Source organism: Procambarus clarkii, chromosome 2 (assembly GCF_040958095.1).
Source record: "Procambarus clarkii isolate CNS0578487 chromosome 2, FALCON_Pclarkii_2.0, whole genome shotgun sequence".
Taxonomy (NCBI): domain Eukaryota; kingdom Metazoa; phylum Arthropoda; class Malacostraca; order Decapoda; family Cambaridae; genus Procambarus; species Procambarus clarkii.
Genome location: NC_091151.1, coordinates 44,473,697 through 44,495,479, shown reverse-complemented (window position 1 = coordinate 44,495,479; position 21,783 = coordinate 44,473,697). Strand labels below are relative to the sequence as shown.

The following is a 21,783-nucleotide window of genomic DNA, read 5'->3' as shown; positions in this document are numbered from 1 at the left end:
GATCCGAGCCCTATCAATTGCCACTATCAAAATCTCTGCTGAAGTCAAGGTACACAAAATCACAAACCTTATCACTATTTCCTCAACTATGCAACCTAATCCATGAACATTTAGTAATAAAACTATGCGATTCATGTATCTACTCATGTTTCTCAAAAAGAGTAGAGAAATGGCACTTGCAATGTTAGATTTAGTAACTTTCCTCACAATAGACTAAGCTAATTGGTCACCAACTTAAGCGTTAAAGTTAACCTCAAACTTTTCCTTTAAAACTTGCTATATTAGGAACTTTCCACGACCGGCCTTTAACCGACATAATAGGGTAAAAACGGTATATTAAATGCAGTAAAACAGTAAATTCAATATGATAAACTTGCATTCTTTAAGCATGGGCTGCATAGTAAGTGAACTAAACTAAATGTTAAGCACCCTAGCAAACCACTTTGTTCTATTCAATTTCTTTATTTAATCACTTTGTCCGGCTAGAATTTTTAGATTAGATTAAAGGATCACCCTCCCTGGTAACGGCTGAACTAGTTAACCAAATACAAATATTTAGGTAAAATACTTTCATAAAACCCGTCTACTTCCCCCACCAGCAGACTTGTTCAGCTAAAGGCATAATGTAATGTTCAACTTTAGTAAATAAAGACTTGAAAAAACACTACCCCATCTGTGTAGTTACCGGTTACCTGACATTCTACGCTTAAAATAACCCATCTATTCCCCATAGTTGTTCGATATAACTTACCTCTCACCCGCTGGTCGAGTACACAGCAGTATATATCCTCCTCCATCACTCACCGCGTAGATACTATTTCACTCTGGCCGCAAATTGCCTCAAATCACCTACGTTGTCCATAAACATATATAGAAGAGCAACTGACCGTAACACCCGTATAGCGATAATCACATAACGTGGGAACATTAGTAGTACTGCTGTCAAAACATGGATGGCGCCAGGACAAATGGTAATTCCTATGGACTCGCCTACTTATGCGTAGGGAATTGAGCTTCAGCTGTTTGGTCCCGCCCCTCAGCTGTATTCACCTAGTTGTACTCACCTAATTTGTGCTTGCAGGGGCTTGAGCTTTGGTTCTTTGGTCCCGACTCTCAACCGTCAATCAACAGGTGTACAGGTTCCTGAGCCTATTGGGCTCTATCACATCTACATTTTAAATTGTGTATGGAGTCAGCCTCCACCACATCACTGCTTAATACATTCCATTTGTTAACTACTCTGACACTGAAAAAATTCTTTCTAATATCTCTGTGGCTCATTTTGGTACTAAGTTCCCCTTGTTCGTGTTCCACCTGTGTTAAAGAGCTGACTTTGTAACAAGTTCAAGTTCAAGTTCAAGTATGTTTATTGAGATAAGCAATAAATACATCTCAAAGGGATAGAGTAGCTTAGGCTATTTCTACCCCCCTCTACTTCAAGTCCCTCAAGGGGCGCACAAATTCAGTGAGTACAAATAGACATATAGCAGTACAAAAATCCCATTTAACATTGCATACAGCAAGTACAGCATATAATTGTTACATTCTTGGGGCAAAATTCTTGTAGCTCCTAAGTATACTGTCTATTATACCATTATCACACATCCAAACAATTTGATGTGGTACACTATTTATTTCCTTATTTCTATATTTTTCAATAAGGTGACACTCTAATACATAATGTTCTAAGGTGTGGGCGGACGGCATACTGCATAATTTACACTCCTTATCTTTTTCACTGACATCAACACCGTATTGCCAGATATATTTATATCCTAATCGTAATCTCATGTAAATTGAATCCTTCCAAGTAGACTTTCCTTTACCATAAGTGAAGGACGAATTTGTATTTATTATTGAATAATTCTTAAGTGTGTTACTACTGTCCACCATTGCCATTCTCTTTATCATTTCTTCACCCTCCTGAATCACCTTGAGTCTTGTTTTTATTTGTTTCAAGGTTAACTGACATACAACATCAACAAGAGTTTTTTCAGTGGCTCTCTTCGCTATGTCATCAACTACCTCATTCAACAGTATTCCCACATGTGAAGGGATCCACATGAATCTTACTTTATACCCAGTTTTTTCTAGTCTTTTAACATTCTCTCTACACTCTATCACAATATTCTGATATACTGGGCGTCTGCTATTTAAAGACTCTAACGCTCCTCTGCTGTCAATAAAGAAGCAAGCATTTTTTCCACATTTGACTACTTCCTGTAATCCTGCTAATACTCCTTGGAGTTCAGCCTGCGTTGAAGAGACATTGTCAGTTAAGCGGCGTCCAATAACAGTATCTACAGTGCCGATGTCAGTGTACTCCCTGATCAAGACTCCACATCCTGCCTTCCCATCCCTAGCTACTGACCCATCACAATATACATGTAGAGTGTTTTCCGTAGGCAGTTTTCTAATTATACAATCATATGTTGCCCTCAGCTCTCCTATTTCATACATACTTTTTTTCTTATGCAAGGGAGTAATTACTACATCTACATTACAATCCTCCCATGGTGGTGTAAATTTTCTCTTGGGCACAGCAATACACTCTGTAATAACATCATACTTTATAACATTATAACATAATTTATTCATATATACTCTCTTCTTCATCATACACTGTTCACTACTTCCCACCTTTTGAACCGAGAGGATTAATTCATTAGCTCCCCCACCTCTCATTAATCTAATGGCAGAGGCTACATTTATCTCTGAAATTCTATCCCCAATACTCTGCAGATTCAACTCCATCCTCATTATCTCAATCATAGCATTTCTTGGGCATCCTAAGATAATTCTCATTGCTTCATTTTGTACCTTCTCCAACTTGCCCATCCTACCTTTACCAAAACAAGAAATGACAGGTGCAGCATAATCAATAAGAGATCTTACAGTACTCAAGTATAACATTCGTAGCACAGGGACTCCCACTCCCTTTCCACAGCATGCCAAAGCCTTCAGAGGTTGTAATCTCTTCCGACATTGACCCAACAGTCTGTTCATCTCAGCTTCCAAACTCTCATGGGTATATCCAACATATATGCCTAAATATTTATATATATTAACTCTCTCTATATTTTTATCGTTTATTTTCAAAACAATGGGGCTCCGACTTCTACATTCAAACTTAGTTTTGTTTTCATTAACCACCAATCCCATATGGTGACACAGGTTTCCGAAATTGTCCAACACTGTTTGAACCTTTGAAATATCTTTGCCCTGAAATAAAATATCATCGGCATATATGATCGGAGTTACCCCATTTGAGTATCTCTCAGATGCTATCTTATTCATTAGTACATTAAACAGGGTGGGACTCAAAACTCCTCCCTGAGGTGTGCCGAGTTCAAAAGACCTCACATCTGACATACAACCTTGATACCACACCTGAGCCTTCCTTTCGTAAAGATAATCCCCTATCCAGCGCAATAATTTCCCTTTAACACCAAGACTAGCTAATTCATATAAAATAACCTCTTTGTTGGCTTTATCAAAAGCTCCTTGTAAATCAATGAAAATTCTATAATAATCATTTTCATTAGCTAGACATTTAATAATACAATCAGAGGTACTTTTTCCTTTGAGGAACCCGAACAAATTACTAGACAGCTGATCACCTATTATATATAAAAGTCTATTTAAAATGATCCTCTCCATCATTTTACAAAAACACGAGGTTAAAGACACAGGTCTATACTCTCCATTGGCTTTAGGGATAGGGATGATCATAGCTTTTTTCCATTTACTGGGAATACTGCCCTCTTTATAACTAATATTAAAGAGGTCTAAAAGTGGGCTTTTCGTCATAGTGGCAAGTTCATTAAGTATTTCATAAGTTACTCCATCCTCCCCAGGTGCGGTAGATTTCCCAACTTTAATCGCCGTTATTAGTTCTTCTCTGGTAATACCTGTGCAAGTGACATCACCACTGTTACCTGCTATAAGTATAAAATCCTTTCTTAGATCTTTCCAAGAATCTAATGACTCTCTCGTTACAGCGGGTAATGAACTAAGTTTGGCAGCTTCCGCCCATTTATTTACGAGCTCATTTGCAATTCCTTGCGGGTCTGGATGTGCAACAAAATTGTGCTTTTTACCCCTTATTTTATTTACGTCTTGCCAGATTTCCTTCAAGTTTCTGTTACTCCCAACTTTCTCTGCAAATTCCTGCCAATACTTGCTCCTAATTTCCTTTCTCTTCTCCCCACACAGCCTAGCAACTGCCAGTAAAGCATTCTTCCCTTCCTCAGTCCTACCATTCCTATTCCAATCCCTGTGAGCTCTCCTCATTGTTAATGTCCACCCCTTAAGCATCTTGTCATGTGTATAATTTTCTTTTCTGGGGGGATGCCTTTTTATACTAGATGGTTTCCGGTTCAATGTTGCATTAAATACATCTACCTCCTTAATTAAATCTTCATAAAATGCTTCTGCCGAAACCGGCTTATAAGTATCATACCAAGACTTAATATGGCCGACAAGACCCCTTAATTCTCCCTCATTAAACTTTAACCTTTTCCTCTGAAGGCAGGCATGCTTTTTATCTAGTTTAAGCTGTATTTGTAATGCAAAATGATCACTTAGCATTTCATCCACAGTAAGACAATTCCCCTCTATGCCCTCAGCATTTATTAAACAAGCATAATCTAATCTCCCTCCCCTCAAATGAGTAGGAGAGGGCTCGCCCAGCAGTTGAACATCTTCATGTTCCTGCAAAAACTGGTACCATCTGCAACCATTCCTATTTGCTTTACCCCTTGATCCTAAAGCTGGATGTCTGGCATTAAAATCCCCTACCACAAGTGTATCTTCAGAAAAGAAGGAATCTGGCAAGTATCGTAAATCAAGGGAGCTATCAGAGATGTATAGATTAATGAAATTTAACTCTCGGTCCTTTAATTGTATCCGCAAGCTAATACTTTCAATACCTCTATATCTCTGAGGAATTCCAGTTATCTCGGCAGGTATGGTACTTTTGACATAACATGAGACCCCCCTAGTTCCTCCATCAGCATATAAGTGAAAGCCTCTATAGCCATTTAGCCTCAGTATGCTACCATCCCTATCCCCAGTTTCCTGGAGTGCTACTATGTCAATATCCTCTCTAAGAGTATAATAGTGTACATCCACTGCTCTAGTTTTTAATCCATTAATGTTCCAAGATAATATTCTCAATTTACTTTCATCCATGATTAATAATAAAACTACCTTTGCCCTGTCCGTCACATTCCATGAGATACAAGAGTACCTTAGAAACTTCCTTCCAACACCGTAACATTTTTTCTTTCTCCTCACCTTCACAACTACTACTAACATCGAAGGTAATATTTTTCATATCTATTTTCTTTGTTATTTCTGTAACCCGTTTTACTTTAACCGTTCTTTCACCATTTGTCACAACAGGAGGTTGAACACCGCTAACACTACTAGAAAGTGTATTCTCCTGACTATCCTCTATCATCGTTACCTCATGCACATCATTACTTTCTTCTACGCACGTTTCACTTTCCATTTCACGTCTCGTTTTACTTTCAATTACACGTCCTGTTTCACCACCATCTTTACCCCGTCCACCTTCCATAGCCAATTTTTCCAATGCCTCAATCCTCTTATCTAGTTTTTTTAGATACTCCAAAATTTGATTACCAACCTCAGAGGTGACCATATTGTCCTGAACCTTGTCGTCACAAGGTTTCAGTTTTTCCACTGCATGATGTACTTTCCCTAAGCTCGCCTTTACTTTCTCCGTCCCTTTTTCCCACACATTGATCATAGGGGCTGCCGTTGGCTTCCAACTGTTTCCTCCATGTTCCTCTTGCACAATTTTTCCTTGCTGCGAGGATACATCTATCCTGCTTGTAGGACCCGTTCTAGTCTCTTTCAGATGAGGCTTCATGGGGCATAGAGAGGAACCAGCATTGTGGCTGCCTCGACAGTTGCAACAAAATGGGATAATCTTTTCACTTCTTTCAATCTTGACTCTACACTCTCGCGAGTCGTGATTTTTCCCACAATACCGACACCTGGGGTCAAACTGGCATTTCCATGCCATATGTCCCCAACGTGAACACTTCATGCACAGTATAGGCTCCTCAACGTATTTTGCAACGTTCCTATAGCCTAGTCCTTGCACAAAAATTTTCTCCGGCGCCTCACCCTTTACCAAGGCAACAACCTGGCTTCGTTTGTCACCACGAACACTGTTCCTCTTGGCCCAGACAACATTATCATTGTTAAGAAGAAGACAGTCAGGATCCAAATAAGTTGGAAACTTGAAAACTATGATCTTTGTGTGCAACATACCTTCTTCTGGAGGAACCATCACTACATTCTCAAATCCAACCGTCGTGAGGCGTTCCACGGCCTGTTCAGTCCCAACTGTTATGTAGGGCCGGTGAAGACCCTCCTTGAAAAGTGGTTCGTATTCCAAACATTGTTTAGCCAAACGTACCGTCCACTCTAGCTTTTGGTGGAAATTCAATTGGCATGTTGTAGGGAACAACAGCCTCTTCCTTCTTGTCTTGTCTTGAGTCTTGCCGAGTAGGGTCTCATTCTTTGGTCTCTTTGCAATCTCATCGTCACTCTCACTGTCTCGCTGTCTGTTATTATTTCTCCGTTTCTTTTTGTTCACTACTAATTCAAACGGTCGATTATCATCTTGTCTGTCCTCCTCACTGCCACTTGGGCATACCGCCTCAGCCATTTCTTCGACGCTGTCAAGAATCGAGAACAAATGCACAATATCCTGTATCACCACGTGCAAAAAACGAAGGGACTTTGTAACTATCAAAATGCATATATCTTTGCTTTCACTTCAGTTATATTTATGACAAGGGATTTAAAATTTGCCTATATTTCTGCTTCTCTGATGACATTAAAAACTTTCGTTTATTACAGTATCTACATAAAATTAACATTTATCTTCATTAGGTTGTAGTTCTCATCAATAGGGAGAGCGTCGGTAAAAAAAAAAAATTGTTTAAATATAAATATCTTTCCTCTCTCAATAATATGCCCGAAACGCTATGCGTACTAGTGGCTTTAGGTATTGTATGTACTAGCTCTATCTATAAATCCAATATTATGTTTGTAAATCGACTATTTATGTACTTTCCTGAATAAAATGAACTTTACTTTACTAATATCTAATCTCTGTGACTAAAACGTAAGAACGACTTTATCTATGCCTTTTTGATAACATATACAATTATAAGCTTTATTAGTGAATCTCTATTAATTAAACAATATATCAGAGAGTGTGTAAGGTTCGGTGTTCGATGTGCGAAGAGACATGGGAGATTTTACATCAGTACAGTAAATGTTTTTTAAGTAGCGAACGCATACTAACGAATAACGATTAGTATAGACCAACACTATTGTTCTATGAAGTCGATTTAACTTAGACATGTATTTTTCAATAAGTCTTAAATATTTTCTGGCTAGTTATGTTAGATATTATTAGAAATACGTATTCTACTTGTTAATATAATAAACTAAATTTGCGATCATTTAAGGAGAGAAGTGCAACGACTGGATCACTGTGTACAAGAAGGTTGATATGCCAACAAACACTTTCCAGACAACAATATATCTTGGATAAGTCGCTCCACAACATTGACACCTGGACCGTTGACTTCCTATGAGGCCACATATTTACTTATTTCATAATGGAAGTATATTATTTTATAGTAAATATATGTTTTCTCGTGTTCTGCATTAAGCACCAACATTATAGTGAATAAATATACCATATTTCTTCATTATTTAAGTAATGCTAGGAGGCTTTGAGTAGCTTTGGGTCATTAGGTGAACAGAATCTCCAATAGATGGGGCGAGAGTCGCGCTATCTCTCGCCCGAGCGAGAGTCGAAACTTATTTTAGAATTGATATATCTTTGTCCTCCAACAAGATATATTTCCTTTGGTGCACTCACAATAACGAGCATATCTCTGTCTTTCTGAAGGCATATAATATTTTAGGCTTTATAAGCGTATCTTTGTTAATTACACACTATATTGGCAAGTGCGTAGGCTTCTACATTCCATGACCGACAAGCTACTGAATGCCACTATAAAAACGTATGTATCTTCACTTGAGCTTTATATATGTCTATGTTAAAGTATTTAAAATGAAGCTTATATTTCTATCTTTCTTGAGACATATAAAACATATGTGTTTATTAACGAATTTACGTGAAATAAGCATTGTTCTGAGAGAGTTGCTCTGTCGATCAGTCTGTGCGGGGTCGGAGCTCGGCGATTATTAAAACACTTGTATCTTCATTAGAACTTTATATATATCTATGGTAAAGTATTTAAAATGAAGCTTACATTTCTATCTTTCTCAACACATATAAAAACATTTGCGTTTATTAACGAATTTACGTGAAATAAGCATTGTTCTGAGAGAGAGTTACTCCGTTGCTCGATCTGTGCGGGATCGGAGCTCGCCGATTAGAAAAATACACGTATCTTCGCTTTAAATACAAATATGCCCATGGTAAGGCATTTAAAATGAAGATTATGTTTCTATCTTTCTTGAGACGTATAAAAATCTTACGTTTATTAACGATTCTGCGTGAAATAAGCATTGTTCTGAGATGAATATTGCGGATTTCCGGCTCTACGACCGATGAAAAATGCAACTTTTATACAACTACAAATATCTTTAGTTTTACTTTAAATTTTGTCCTGAAAGAGTTTTCATATATAGATCCAGTTTCTGCCGTTCTTCTGACATAAAAAGACCTTTGGTTTAATAAGTTATTAAGATGTTTTCAACAATATTACTAGGGCGTTCACCGATTCTAACATGGGCGACCCTTTTGGAAACGCAACACATGGGTTGACCTGATTGATATATGGGTCAGATTCCATTGAGGTTCGGAACAATTATAACAACACCAGCAAGGTCAGTCAACTAGGATTCCTGGTTCTCACTACCAATTAATTAGTATAATTACTATATTTAAATTTAAGGCTTAGCTGTGTACTCGTGCAGTTATCTAATTGTACTTTAAATTGTGTTAGTGGCTTTGCAAGAATGTAATAATTCAGTGTCGAGGGAAGCCAGAGTGTATTCATACACGTTAGGCTTTTATCTAGGTCCCCCCCCCCCCCACTCAGGGTCGAATTGCTGACCCCATCCAGGATACAACCCCACAACAAGCAAAACTAACTCCTGAGTGCCTATTTGCTGCTAGGTGAACAGGTGCATTAGGTGAAAGGAAATGTGCCCAACCATTTCTTTCCTGCCCAGGATTCGAGCCCGGAATTCTTGACTGTGCGTTGAGAACGAACCCGACTGTACTACCGGAACCCTAATGCTCGACTCCCAGTTCATTCTTGTGCGGATGCCTGAGCTCTGCTCCTACGGGTCATCGGTTAGCGTTTTGATTTTGCTGCCCATAGGGCTAGATCATTCCATGAGGAATTTTCATTCAACTACCTGTGGCTGGCTGGCTCCAGACGCTCCTGTCTTCCCTCTGGACATGGAGGGCTCCTGGCTTTTGCTCTGCCGGAGTTGTTACCCCTGTGTGTGGTGTGGGTGGTCGGTGGCTGCCCTGCCAGGGGTATTTGGGTGTCACCTGGTAGTTAGTGCCACTAAGCAGTCTTGTTTTGCTGCCTGGTTACATTTTTGTTGTCAGAATAGCTTCCTATTTGGTTTTCATCCCAAGAATCTGGTTTGGCAGCCTAGATGCATGGCAGGGTGCATTCATCTAGGTACGTTGCTGCCCAAAAATCAACAACAGGGGTCTCAGTAGTACAGTCAGGTCCATTCTCAATGCACAATAACAAATTCCGGGATCAAACCCCGGGTGGGCCAGAAATGATTGGGCACGTGTTTCACCTAATGTTCTGTTCACCTAGCAATAAGTAAGTAATCAATCAGGAGTTGGTCAGCTTGGTGTGGGGTTGCATCCTGGGTGGGGTCAGTAATTCGGCCTTGGGGGTGGGGTGAGGGGATTTCAATAAAGGTCTAATTTGTATGACTACACTCTAGCTTCCTGTCCCCTGACACAATGAATTATTATTATTATAAGAACATGTAATGCTCTACAGCCAGTTATACACTCTCACAACCCAATGTATCTTCTTGTGTGTGTAATACATACATGCATGTGTACCTAAGTGTAATTACCTAAGTGTAGTTACAGGATGAGAGCTACGCTCGTGGTGTCCCGTCTTCCCAGCACTCTGTCATATAACGCTTTGAAACTACTGACGGTCTTGGCCTCCACCACCTTCTCGCCTAACTTGTTCCAACCGTCTACCACTGTTTGAGAAAGAGAATTTTGTGTGTGTGTGTGTGTGTGTGTGTGTGTGTGTGTGTGTGTGTATCAAGCATCAAGACCTAAAGCAAGTCCTAATCTAATGCATGAAAATTTAAATATTGCAATAGATAATATTGAACATTGTAAACAAAATTATATATATTTTTTTGTCAATTCCTACAGATTTTGGTTAAGAAATGGGTTTGGATGGGCGGAGCCGTCACAAAGAGCTCAACACCCTGACTTGCCTGGTCATGGGGCTCACAGGATGGAGGACCACTGTCGAACTGCACAATGATGCATTTGTCTCAGGGTTGATTACTGAAGTTGATGTGTGAGTGCTCCTCTTGATTAGTGTTTGAAAATAATAATTAATTATATTGCTGTATTATAGTCACTTAATTTTGTTACTCGTGAATAAAGTGAGTAATTACTCGTGCCAATTTTTTTTTTGTTATTAAGAAGTAATCTTAATATTACGTTCTGTCAAAAATTGCTATGGTACAGGAAATCATATTCTCTGTTGGGTGAGAGAAAATTGTGATTGTAAATTAGCCATCTGAATTCTGTTAAATTTAACCAATCCTAATCCATGCTACCTTACTAACTTAACCTACTCTATTGTGACTTACCCCAGTAGTGTGTGCATGATATCAAGACTAAATGAAGAGGTTTGTTTAATATAATGCATGACATCCCTTTCAAGGTTTACTATTACCCTGGTACAAGTTTTCTGCATCATATTGGAATCTGACCCAACTGTCAGTTGGGTTAACCCATATATAGGATTCCAAAAATGTGCAACCATGTTGCAACAGATAAGCTCCCAAAGAAAATTGTTTAAAATATCTTTATAAGTTAATGAACATTATTTGTCAGAAGAAAGATGGAAATACAATTCATATACTGTACAGTATATGAAGAATCTCTACCAGAGTAATAAATTACATAAAACCAAAAATTAGATTAGATTTTTTATTTAGGTAAAGGTACATACATTGAAGAGGAGTTACAAACATAATGTTGGATTTAAAGATAGAGCTTGTACATACAATACCTAAAGCCACTAGTATGCACAGTGGCTTTATATATAGATATATGTAGTTGTAGTAGTAGTGCAGTAATATGTAGTACGCACAGTGGCTTTATATATAGATATATGTAGTTGTAGTAGTAGTGCAGTAATATGTAGTACGCACAGTGGCTTTATATATAGATATATGTAGTTGTAGTAGTAGTGCAGTAATATGTAGTACGCACAGTGGCTTTATATATAGATATATGTACAGTAGTTGTATAAAGATTGCTTTTTTCATCACTTGCCGAGCACCGAACCTGCACAGATTGATCGATGGATCAATGTTTATTTCACATAGATACATTAATTAATGTAAATGTTTTATACGTCTCAAGACAGAAATATAAGCTTCATTTCAAATCTTTTACCATGGACATGTTTAATAATATTTTAATAACCACTTCCAGTGGGTTATGGAGTACCAAAGCCATTGCACTGGCAGATATATTGTGTAAATAACTGAGGTATGTTAATAAAGCCTGGAATATTATATGCCTTCAGAAAGATGGAGATATAATTGTTATTGTGAGTGCATTACAGGGAATATAGCATATCAAAGAACAAGGATGGTTATGATTTTTAAAGGAAAGTTTCCATAGCGAAGCCCTCGTGATCGATTGGAGCTGCGACCTCTCAATGATCAAAGTTGATTTTAGCTAGATATAGTAATAAATGTAATTTATGTCTTCAAAAATACAGTAATTTAAGCTACATTTTAAATCCTTTGCCAGAAAAATAACTGAAGTAAAAGTGAAGATAAATGTAATTTTATCAAATTATTTGGGTGCTCACTCTGGTAGCACTGTTCATCACTGTGTTTTAAGTTCTATAATTAAACATACTTACTTCTTACTTTATGTATTTGCCATTTACTATTTGTATTTGTCTACATGTATTTATTATTTGTATTTATGACTACAGTTATTTATTTTTTGTAAACTGTCGAGAATTTTTTCCTTTGAACATTTTTGGCTTTTGGAGATACAGTACTTTGTACAGTATAAGGAAATATATTATTAAGTGGCCAAATTAACCAAACTTAAAACTACTTGACAAGTTAAATACTTTCATAGAATGTTTGTATATATATATATATATATATATATATATATATATATATATATATATATATATATATATATATATATATATGTGGAAAATCCACAGAGAAATATGAAATGAGGTGGCCAAATTTCATATTTGGCCATTTCATCTCATTTCATATTTTCATATTGAACACCTCATTTCATATTTCTCTGTGGATTTTCCGCATAAAATGATCAGTGTTTTGTGATCGTCAATTGCTTGCATGCATGCATATATATATATATATATATATATATATATATATATATATATATATAATAAAAAAGACAGTGTACCAAACAACAATGTATTTTATTATATACTAGCAGTACCCGGCCACGTGTTGCTGTCTGCTGGGCCACAGCAACCTTCCCTGTCCCCCCAGTCCTCCCCACCATCCTCCCCTCACCCGTCTCCTCGGCCTCCCAATCATTCCCCACTCCACAGTTCCCTCGTCCTCCCCACCATGCTCCACTCCCCTGTCCCTTTGTCCTCCCTACCATTCTCCATTTCCCCATCCCCTCGTCCCCCACCATCCCAAACTCCCCCGTCCCCTCGTCCTTCCTCACCATTACCCCTCCCTTGTCCCCTCATCCTCCCCACCATCTCTCACTTCCGTCCCCTCGTCATCCCCACCATTCCCCACTCACTCGTCCGATGCCTTCCCAAATGGTCTGATGTTCCTATCAGAAAATTGGGAACATCAAGTGATCTGATGTTCCCATCACTGAATTATAAGAACAACAGTTAAAAAATGAAATGAAAATATGAAAAAATAAAAAAATAAACTATACTCACGAAATGAACGATATGGTAAACAACACAGCTCAATTCCAATGCAATTCACACAAAATAATTAAATCAAAATGAAAATAAATCAAAATCTATGAAAATTCATTTTATCAATGCAATCAGAAACATTGAAATGGAATTGTAACATATTTAGTATAGCATGTGTAGCTCTTACATGCAACAGATGGCGCTGTTTTTCAAGAAAAACTTAGTTTTACCTGTCAAAGGCATGACCTCTATACTTATACTCTACTTACGAAATGAACGGTATGGTAAACAACACAGCCCAATTCCAACACAATGTCACACAAAATAATTCAATAAAAAAATAAAATAAATTAAAATCTATGAAAATAAAATTTATCAATGCAAACGGAAACACTGAAATGGAATTCGTGACATATTTAGTATAGCATGCATGTTGCTATTATGTGCAACAGATGGCGCTGTTTTTCAAAAATGCATGTTTTTACCTGTCACAGGGGTGGCATCTATATAGTAGGTACTATATATAAAAAGACGCACCTATTCGAATGCAACGTTGTCAAAATTTCAAAGCAATTGGTGAAGAACTTTCGGAGATTACAGCATGTGCTGCTGTTACGTCCAACAGATGGTGCTGTTTTTCAAATAAAGCATGTTTTTTCCTGTCACAGGTGAAGCATGAATATAGTAGATATATAAAAATACGCGCCTATTCGAATGCAATGTTGTCTCAAAATTTCAAAGCAATCGGTAAAGAGGTTTCGAAGATTTCCCTCACATGGAAAAAACAGTTTTTCAGAAAAAGTTTTTTTTTTTTACCATCACAGATGTGACATCTATATACTGTAGTATGTATATAAAACCCTGGCCAGATGCGAATGGAACGTTGTGCGAAAATTTCAAAGCAATCGGTGAAGAACTTTCAGAGATTAGCGGTTATGCACAAACGAACATTTCCATTTTTATTTATATAGATTGTCTGTTTACTTGATACCCAGAATGCTGCATATTAGGAGTAATACTATACTTGTCTTTACAGGAAAATGAATATGGAAATAGCAAATGCTAGATATACCGATGTAAATGGGAAAAGTATATTGTTAGAAAATTTTCATGTTATGGGCAGAAAGATTCGCTATGTGCACATACCTGATAAGGTGAGTTATGCTTTACTGTTATATTTGTCAATTAATTTTAAATAGATTTCTTATGTTGAGGTCTCTTTCATATGTAGTATTGCCTTCCAGGAATAATGGTCAGTGCATAAGGGGCACTCTTTATGAAAGGTTGGTAAGGAAATACTGTAATATACTGTACTGTAGAGTGAAGCCTTGTATGGATCACAATACAGTGGAATTTGACTGGGGTAAGAATTTAGCCAAGGCCTTGACTTGGTAAGAATTTACATCCAGAACACACTTCAATCATACTAAATAGTCATACAACCTTGGTTTCAAGCGCTGCTTGCTCGGTGTCCGAATCTGGGTGTTTTTCCATGGTTCCACCTCTTTCAGATGATCAGCTCAGAGATGTACTGTAACTCACTGGTTCGAACTTCTCCTCGGCTCCTTACGTCTAGAAGTTGAAAAGTGTAGCATAGGCTCCTCACACAATGCTCTTTATGTGGTCTAAGGGGCCAGTTTTCTATCTAGAACCACCCCTAAATCTCTTCATCAAAGTTCTTTAATGCCTTTCCATATACTGTACTGTAATTTGTAGGTTGTTGTGTCTGGCCTGTTTCATTCCACATTCCAAAACATGACATTTATTCACACTGAATTCCATTTGCCAAGTGTTGCTCCATATACAATACTTACTTTGTCTAGGTCATCTTCAAGGCATGACAATTGTCTAAATATCTTATCTGCCATAGTACCTTAGCATCATCAGCAAACATGTTCATGTAATTCTGTATTCCTTCTAGTAGATCGTTAACGTAGACAGTGATCATCACTAGTGCAAGAACTAAATCCTGTGGTACTCCACTAGTGACATTTTTCCAGTCTGATACAGTGCCTCGGATTACTGCCCTCATTTTTCTGTTAGAAAAGTTTTAATCCACATTAGAAGCCTCCCTGTCACTCCTTCAGTATGTTCCAGTTTCCAGAACAATCTCTTATGTGGGACTCTGTTGAAAGCCCATTTTTAGGTCCAGATAAATACAGTATGTACAGTCAATCCAACTGTCTCTTTCCTGTAGAAAAAATAAAAAAAAAATCTCCAGGTGTTCTACTCATTTGATTTTAATTATTTTTTTCCAATATTTTGACCACTACACTTATCAACGATACAGGTCTATAGTTAAGAGGGTCTATGTTAGCCTTTTTCCATATATCTGCCTGACTCCTGTGCATAGAGAAGACTGAAAGTGAGTGCTGGATCAATGTTTTGATCCATAATGAGCCATGACACAGACTCACAGGAAAGTTACCAGGACATGAAGTTAAGTACCCAAGCAAGTCACCTAAGTACAAGAGATGCTTGCCAGCTGAACAGATACTGAATGCAGCCTAGCAATAAACTTTGCTACAAAGGGTTTCCACGACATGTTGTACTGTATAAACAAGCATGCATATCCTAGTGCACCCCAGTTCACAACCAAATAGAACTCCCCTAGCTGTAGGACCTCACAGAGGAGTCAATGACTTGTGCACTTCCCTGGGCAAGGCTCTCCTACCCTGTAGCCTGGCCTCTCAGTGGGTCAGCTTCCAAACACACCATAGAAGTTACTCTTACCTATCACTGACTACAGTTAAGTGAGATCTAGCTCTTGATACCCAACCTCCTAGCCGATTATACACGATGTGCTAATTACCCCTCCCAACATTAATGTTTTCATCATATTTTTCTTATTCCTTAAAATGTAGTTCTCATCATGGGGGTAATGTGGTTATCATAATACGTTGATTTAAACCGATATTGTCTGGATTTTGTATGAATTATGCTAATATAAATACAATAGCTTTATATGGATGTAGTGAAGTTTACCTTGTCACATGAAAACTCCAATCATTTCATGATCACCTTAATTAATATGTCAATGCAATTATTATTGCAAATGTTACTATGCCAATGCGGTAACTGTCATGGTATAAAATTCCATTATGTTATATGATACATATACTGATTATGTTCATATGGAATTTCACAACTCCATATGGTTGCAATGATGGTTCAATAGGTCCAATATAGCCCAATAGGCTTGTATGAGGCAGCTCCTATTTATATCAATATAAATAAGAGCTGCCTAATAAGTGGCCAATAGGCTGTCTATAGTTCCTTTATTACAGTATTATGTTCAAATGATGGTTGGTTGACCTGGTATGCTTCTTCACAACCATTTTAGAGTTGTGAAAACCATATGAATATAATCAGTATACATGTGTGTCACGTAATATAATAGAATATACAGAATTTACATTATCGTGATATATCTATAAGAAAATTCACAGGAGCCGTGATAAGGATTCTAACTGATGCAATGGGTATTCCCAGATGCACGATCTAAACTACTACGTAGTCACCAAAAATAAAAATGGTCAAAAGAATTGCACCCTCAAGGATTCCCAAGGTTACCACTGAAACCGAACCAGGGTTTCACACAATTTCCCCATGCACTCTGGTTCTGTCCTCTAGTAATTCTACCTATGATGCCTCTCTTTCAATTCACAGATAAATTACATTATCCTGATATATCAATAAAATACCTATTAAATATATACCTATATACTGTATCTATAAAATAACCATCTCATGTTTTTCTTTAATGATAGCAAGGCCAAAAGGCTTGGTTATTTCCAAGTTTGAATGTTTCTGTGCTATACTGTATATAATTATCACAAGTTTAATATACTTATTACTGATTACTCTTAACTTTGATAACATTTATTCATCAGATTGACATTATGGAGTTAATCAAGAAGAGAGTCACATTTTCAGCTCCTCGTCAGAAGATGAGGTTAAAAGGTCTTATTGCTGAAAAGAGAACAGAGCAGACCTTAAAAAGATATAGAAGAGAACATGGGATGCAATGTACAAAGCAAGATGATGAAGATAAGGCTGGACCATCACAAGATCCTCTTGAATAAATTTGCTCTCCTTATGTACCTTAAGAAACTTTGATTTTGCCTTCCGTCACCAATTTTCCATTAAGACCTTCAAGTTTATTTTTAAGCTATTTAAGAGTGGTCATGCACAAAAACATCTGAGAATTGAAAGTGTAATTTAGGCTGTATATGATACAGTATTCTGGTTGTCAAAATATTAATTTAAAAATTGCAAATTCAGTACATTCAGGAGGCAGGAAAGATCTTCAAAGAAGAAATGTGATCAAAGCCAAACTTAGATTTGAAAGAACTACTGTATTTGTCAGCATAAAAGATGCACTCTCACATAAGATGCATCCCTAATTTTACAAGGATATTTTGTGGAAAATAACTATTTTAGTATGTTTAATCATACATTTATTGAAAGATATTTTAAAGTGGTTTTTGTATCCCAACTTTTACCTCCTCTAAGATCAGCTGTATAGTTGTTTATATTTTGGCCAAGAGAATTGCTATATAGGATGTGAAACTTGTATTTCTGGATGTGATATTTTGTGTTTACCGCAGCAGGCCACCAGGGCAGTGCACTCAGTGGGAGCACACCATCGCAGTGCTATTGTTTTGTTGTTATTCACTCATTACAAATGGCTGACAGGTAGATGAAAGTTTAACATTCCTTTCAAATTTTCAGGAACATTTCTCATTTGGATCATGAATAAATGTTTTTTAAAGGTAACACAGTCGTTAAATAATGTATGATATATCAGGTGTGGGTTATGTATGCTGGTACATAACCCACCATTGCATTGGTGAGTGGCACGCACCAATGCAAAAAATATTTACCACAATTTTTAAGTTTTCCAAATTATTTGTTAGGCTATAAATATAAATTTGGTGTCAAAATGTTTGCAAGTGAATTGTTTAGAGATTGGATGCAAAAACAAAAGTGAATTTATCATAGATTTTTGCTCCTCTTCATGTGTGTTCCCAAACATAATAATAGTGGACTTGGCAGGTCCTGCTCAGGAATGCTTAAAAAATTGATATTATTATTAAGTAATCTCAGTTATTTGTTTTATTATAACTACAAAAAAAAAAAAAGCTAAATGTTCGTAATTGAATTCTCTAGAAAACAAAAGCAAAAACAAAAATGTATTAACAATAGATTAAACATGATAGTGATGAATGGCGGTAGGATGACTTGTTTTTAGCATCATTGGAATGTTTACTGTGGAGTACGGATGACACATGCTTCAACAGTAAACATTCAGTTGTCATTGGAACGCAAAGTGTTAAGTAGTGGACTATGTTTCTATAATTGTTTAATACTACATCATATCTTAGATATACATAGTGTACTAGTTATACCATACTATACATGCTCTAAAAGGGGCTCCTCCTGGGAGCTCCTTTTTGAGCATGTATAATATGGTAACACTGGAGAGATACCAATGAGCTAGGATCACTCCAAAACCTCATACCTCGGTCAATAGGCCATGGCAGAGCTGAACTCGAACCAGGCTGGGTCCATCAAAGAAGTGAGGTATGAATCCCACAGGATGAACCAAAACAGGTCCACAGGGGCCACAGAAGATCAAGGTGGGATGATTGAAACCTCTAAAAATATAGTGTAATGAACCCATGGAACCAATTGACACATAAAAGCAAACCCTGGGCCAGCTGCTGAATAATCTAGCTCATACATTACAGGAGGATGAGTGGGGGGGCCTGGGGGCCTGACAGGGAGTGGGCAGCGCTTCAGATTTGTAGTCCTGAGGTTCTGGGTTCGATCCCTGATGGAGGCGGAAACAAATGAGTTTCTTTCACCCTGATGCCCCTGTTACCTAGCAGTAAATAGGTACCTGGTAGTTAGACAACTGCTATGGGCGGCTTCCTCGGGGTGTGTAACAAAAAGAAGGCCTGGTCAAGAACCGGGCTGCGGGGACGTTAAGCCCAATATCTCAAGAGAACCTCAAGAAGATAAGATAGGAAAAGTCTTACCCCTGGAGTAAAATACCCTCATCTGAAGGAAGCAAAATCCAAGAAGGCTTAAAAAGCGCGCACACACCCTCCTCGGGCTCTTTTCAAGCCTCGGAAGCTAGCCATGATGACTCCAGGGTGGAACAGTATTCACCACCCAATGCCTAAGAAAGAAAGTCATTGTCCTAAGGAGAAAGAATGGTACTAGGTATGTTGTGAAGACAAAAAATCTCTGAAGCAGAGCGATTTCCAGGGGCGGCCCCATTCACTTCGATGGTGGAGGTAGCCGAGCCATCCCTTCCCCCTTCCACTTCCCCACTGGGAAGGGATGGCTCTCTGTTACTTTCATTATCAAAGTGGATGGGGCTGCTCCTGGAAATGGCTGAGCTTCATCCAAAACTAAACCATGCCCTGACACAAAACTCTCAGGCATTTTGAAGCCAGAATCGGGAAGGAAAGGCCAGAAGCTATGCAAACCACACCTACAGGGGAAGAAAGAGGAGGTCCAGTCCCTAGAACCTAAAGTTTCTAGATACCACAGGGAGCACAAATACAAAAAAAGCCCATAAAGCTTTGTCATGAAGTGGGCTTGGATAAAATGGATACTCAATGTGTGCCTATCTTGCAGAACTCTGGGTCAAAAATGTCACCGACCTAACAGGTAGCATGGCAGAGCCAGGCAGAATTACTGTTGGACTGTAACAGGGCTGTCAAGAGCCCTTCCAATTTGCATGTAGTGAGTGCAGGCTCAATGGGTCAATCCATAATGAGCTGAACCATAGACCTACAGGAGAATTAACATGGCCTGAAGGTGAAGCAGGTGCCTGAAGCCAAGCAGGACACTTCAGGCACTACGAATGGTCACCAAAAGAACAATCTCTAAACTCTGCAAAAGAACAGACACCGAACGAAGTCTAACACAACACAGTTATGAAGGGTGTTCGTGGTGTACAGTAGAAACAAACGCATGTGTATCCTAGTGCTCTCCACTCACAGTCAATAAGGATGTCCCACACCACTCCACAGTCTGTATAGTCTGAATGGCAGGCTCTTTCTCCGGATAACTCCCCTTTATACTCTCTTTCCTTGAACATCATATTTTCTATACAGTACTTCAGTAATACTTTTGTGGTACGACCTCTTGACACATTCCCAACCATAAATGTTCGGGTGCTACCTAGGTTATACCTACCTGGCTACCAAGGTCATACACAGAGGAGTCAATGATTCATGCCCTGGCCAAAGCAAGGCTCTCCACACAACCTGTCCTCGGGATACCATAGCGCTAATGTCAAATAATGCTCATAGTTCCTAGGCTGCTAATGTTCACAGTTTTCCTGTGGTAGATTTAGTTATTGGCTATCAACAGGTACCAACCCTTCCTCACGTACCATAGTACCCGTCCCGTCGTCGTAGGCACCAGAATAGTCTGTTTGATCAAATTTAAACGATAATTGTGATAATAATAAACTGCATACAGAAGTTTAACATACAGAAGTTAAACTGTGTGTGTAGCACACAACCCTTGTGTGCTACACACACGTTGGGGCCTGGTAGGCTGGTGGATAGTGTGCAGGACTCGTAATTCTGTGGTGCGGGTTCGATTCCTGCACCAGGCAGAAACAAATAAGCAAAGTTTCTTTTACCCTCAATGCCCCTGTTACCTAGCAGTAAATAGGTACCTGGGAGTTAGTTAGCTGTCACGGGCTGCTTCCTGGGGTGTGTGTGTGTGTGTGTGTGTGTGGTGTGGGGGAAAAAGAAGGTAGTTGAGAGGCGGGCTGAAAGAGCAAAGCTCAACCCCCGCAAACACAAGGGTTGCCCCCCCCCCCCCTTACGTATTGGTCACACACGTTTAACTCACTGGCACTCAATGAAGCGCTGCCCTGCTCCTTATTGTCCCTCTTACTGTAGTGCGTATCGTTGTTGAATGTTCTGACTTCCGAGACGTGTGCGCGTCTTGCTTTCCAGCTGTCCCTTGAGGTCATTTGTCCCTCAATGGAATCGTTGGTGAATTAGGTATCTTTGATATCGTTTGTCTTGTGCGCTTTTGTTCTTGTATTGGCATTCTCAGTGATGGTTAGCACCTTTTGAATATCCTGCACCTTTGATGGTGCTATATAGTCTCCCCGGCTTGGTGCCTTCTTTTGATAATTACTTAATTGTTCCCAGACAGAATCTGTGGTGAAGCCAATACCCTTGATATTGCTCACCTCATGTGCTTTTGGTCTCGTATAGGCATACTAAGTAATAATTAGAGCCTTTTGAATATCCAGCAACACTGTTGGTGCTTTCTTTTAATAATTACAGCCTGTACTTGACTTTTCATGCACGAGTGCAATAACAGTACTATGCACTTTACAAGTGAATGGAGGTGATGTTTATACCATTAAAAATGCTTATATAATAGCAGAAATGCTGTATGTACAGTACATTGAAGAAAGTTGGGCCAATAAGCATTATACAGCACAGTATCTAGTGACTTATTTGTTAACCCATTTATTTTTTTTATTTAGAATGCCCTGATTTTTCAAGATATGTGA

General features: G+C 38.3%; 1 protein-coding gene across 9 annotated transcripts; it reads left to right on the top strand.

Annotated features, from left to right (window-relative positions):
- Positions 1-7,853: 7,853 nt before the first annotated feature.
- Positions 7,854-17,693, top strand: LOC123762273 (U7 snRNA-associated Sm-like protein LSm10). Of its 9 annotated transcripts, none has more exons than XM_069325072.1 (4): positions 7,854-8,081; positions 10,460-10,610; positions 14,257-14,374; positions 17,114-17,693. In XM_069325072.1, the coding sequence occupies exons 2-4, from the start codon at positions 10,474-10,476 to the stop codon at positions 17,303-17,305; spliced, it is 447 nt and encodes a 148-aa protein (XP_069181173.1). In that variant the 5' UTR covers positions 7,854-8,081; positions 10,460-10,473; the 3' UTR covers positions 17,306-17,693. The 9 variants fall into 9 exon arrangements, with proteins under 9 accessions (XP_069181173.1, XP_069181137.1, XP_045604651.1 ...); XM_069325036.1 differs by lacking the exon at positions 7,854-8,081 and adding an exon at positions 8,779-8,913; XM_045748695.2 differs by lacking the exon at positions 7,854-8,081 and adding an exon at positions 9,126-9,213.
- The last annotated feature ends 4,090 nt before the right edge of the window (positions 17,694-21,783 follow it).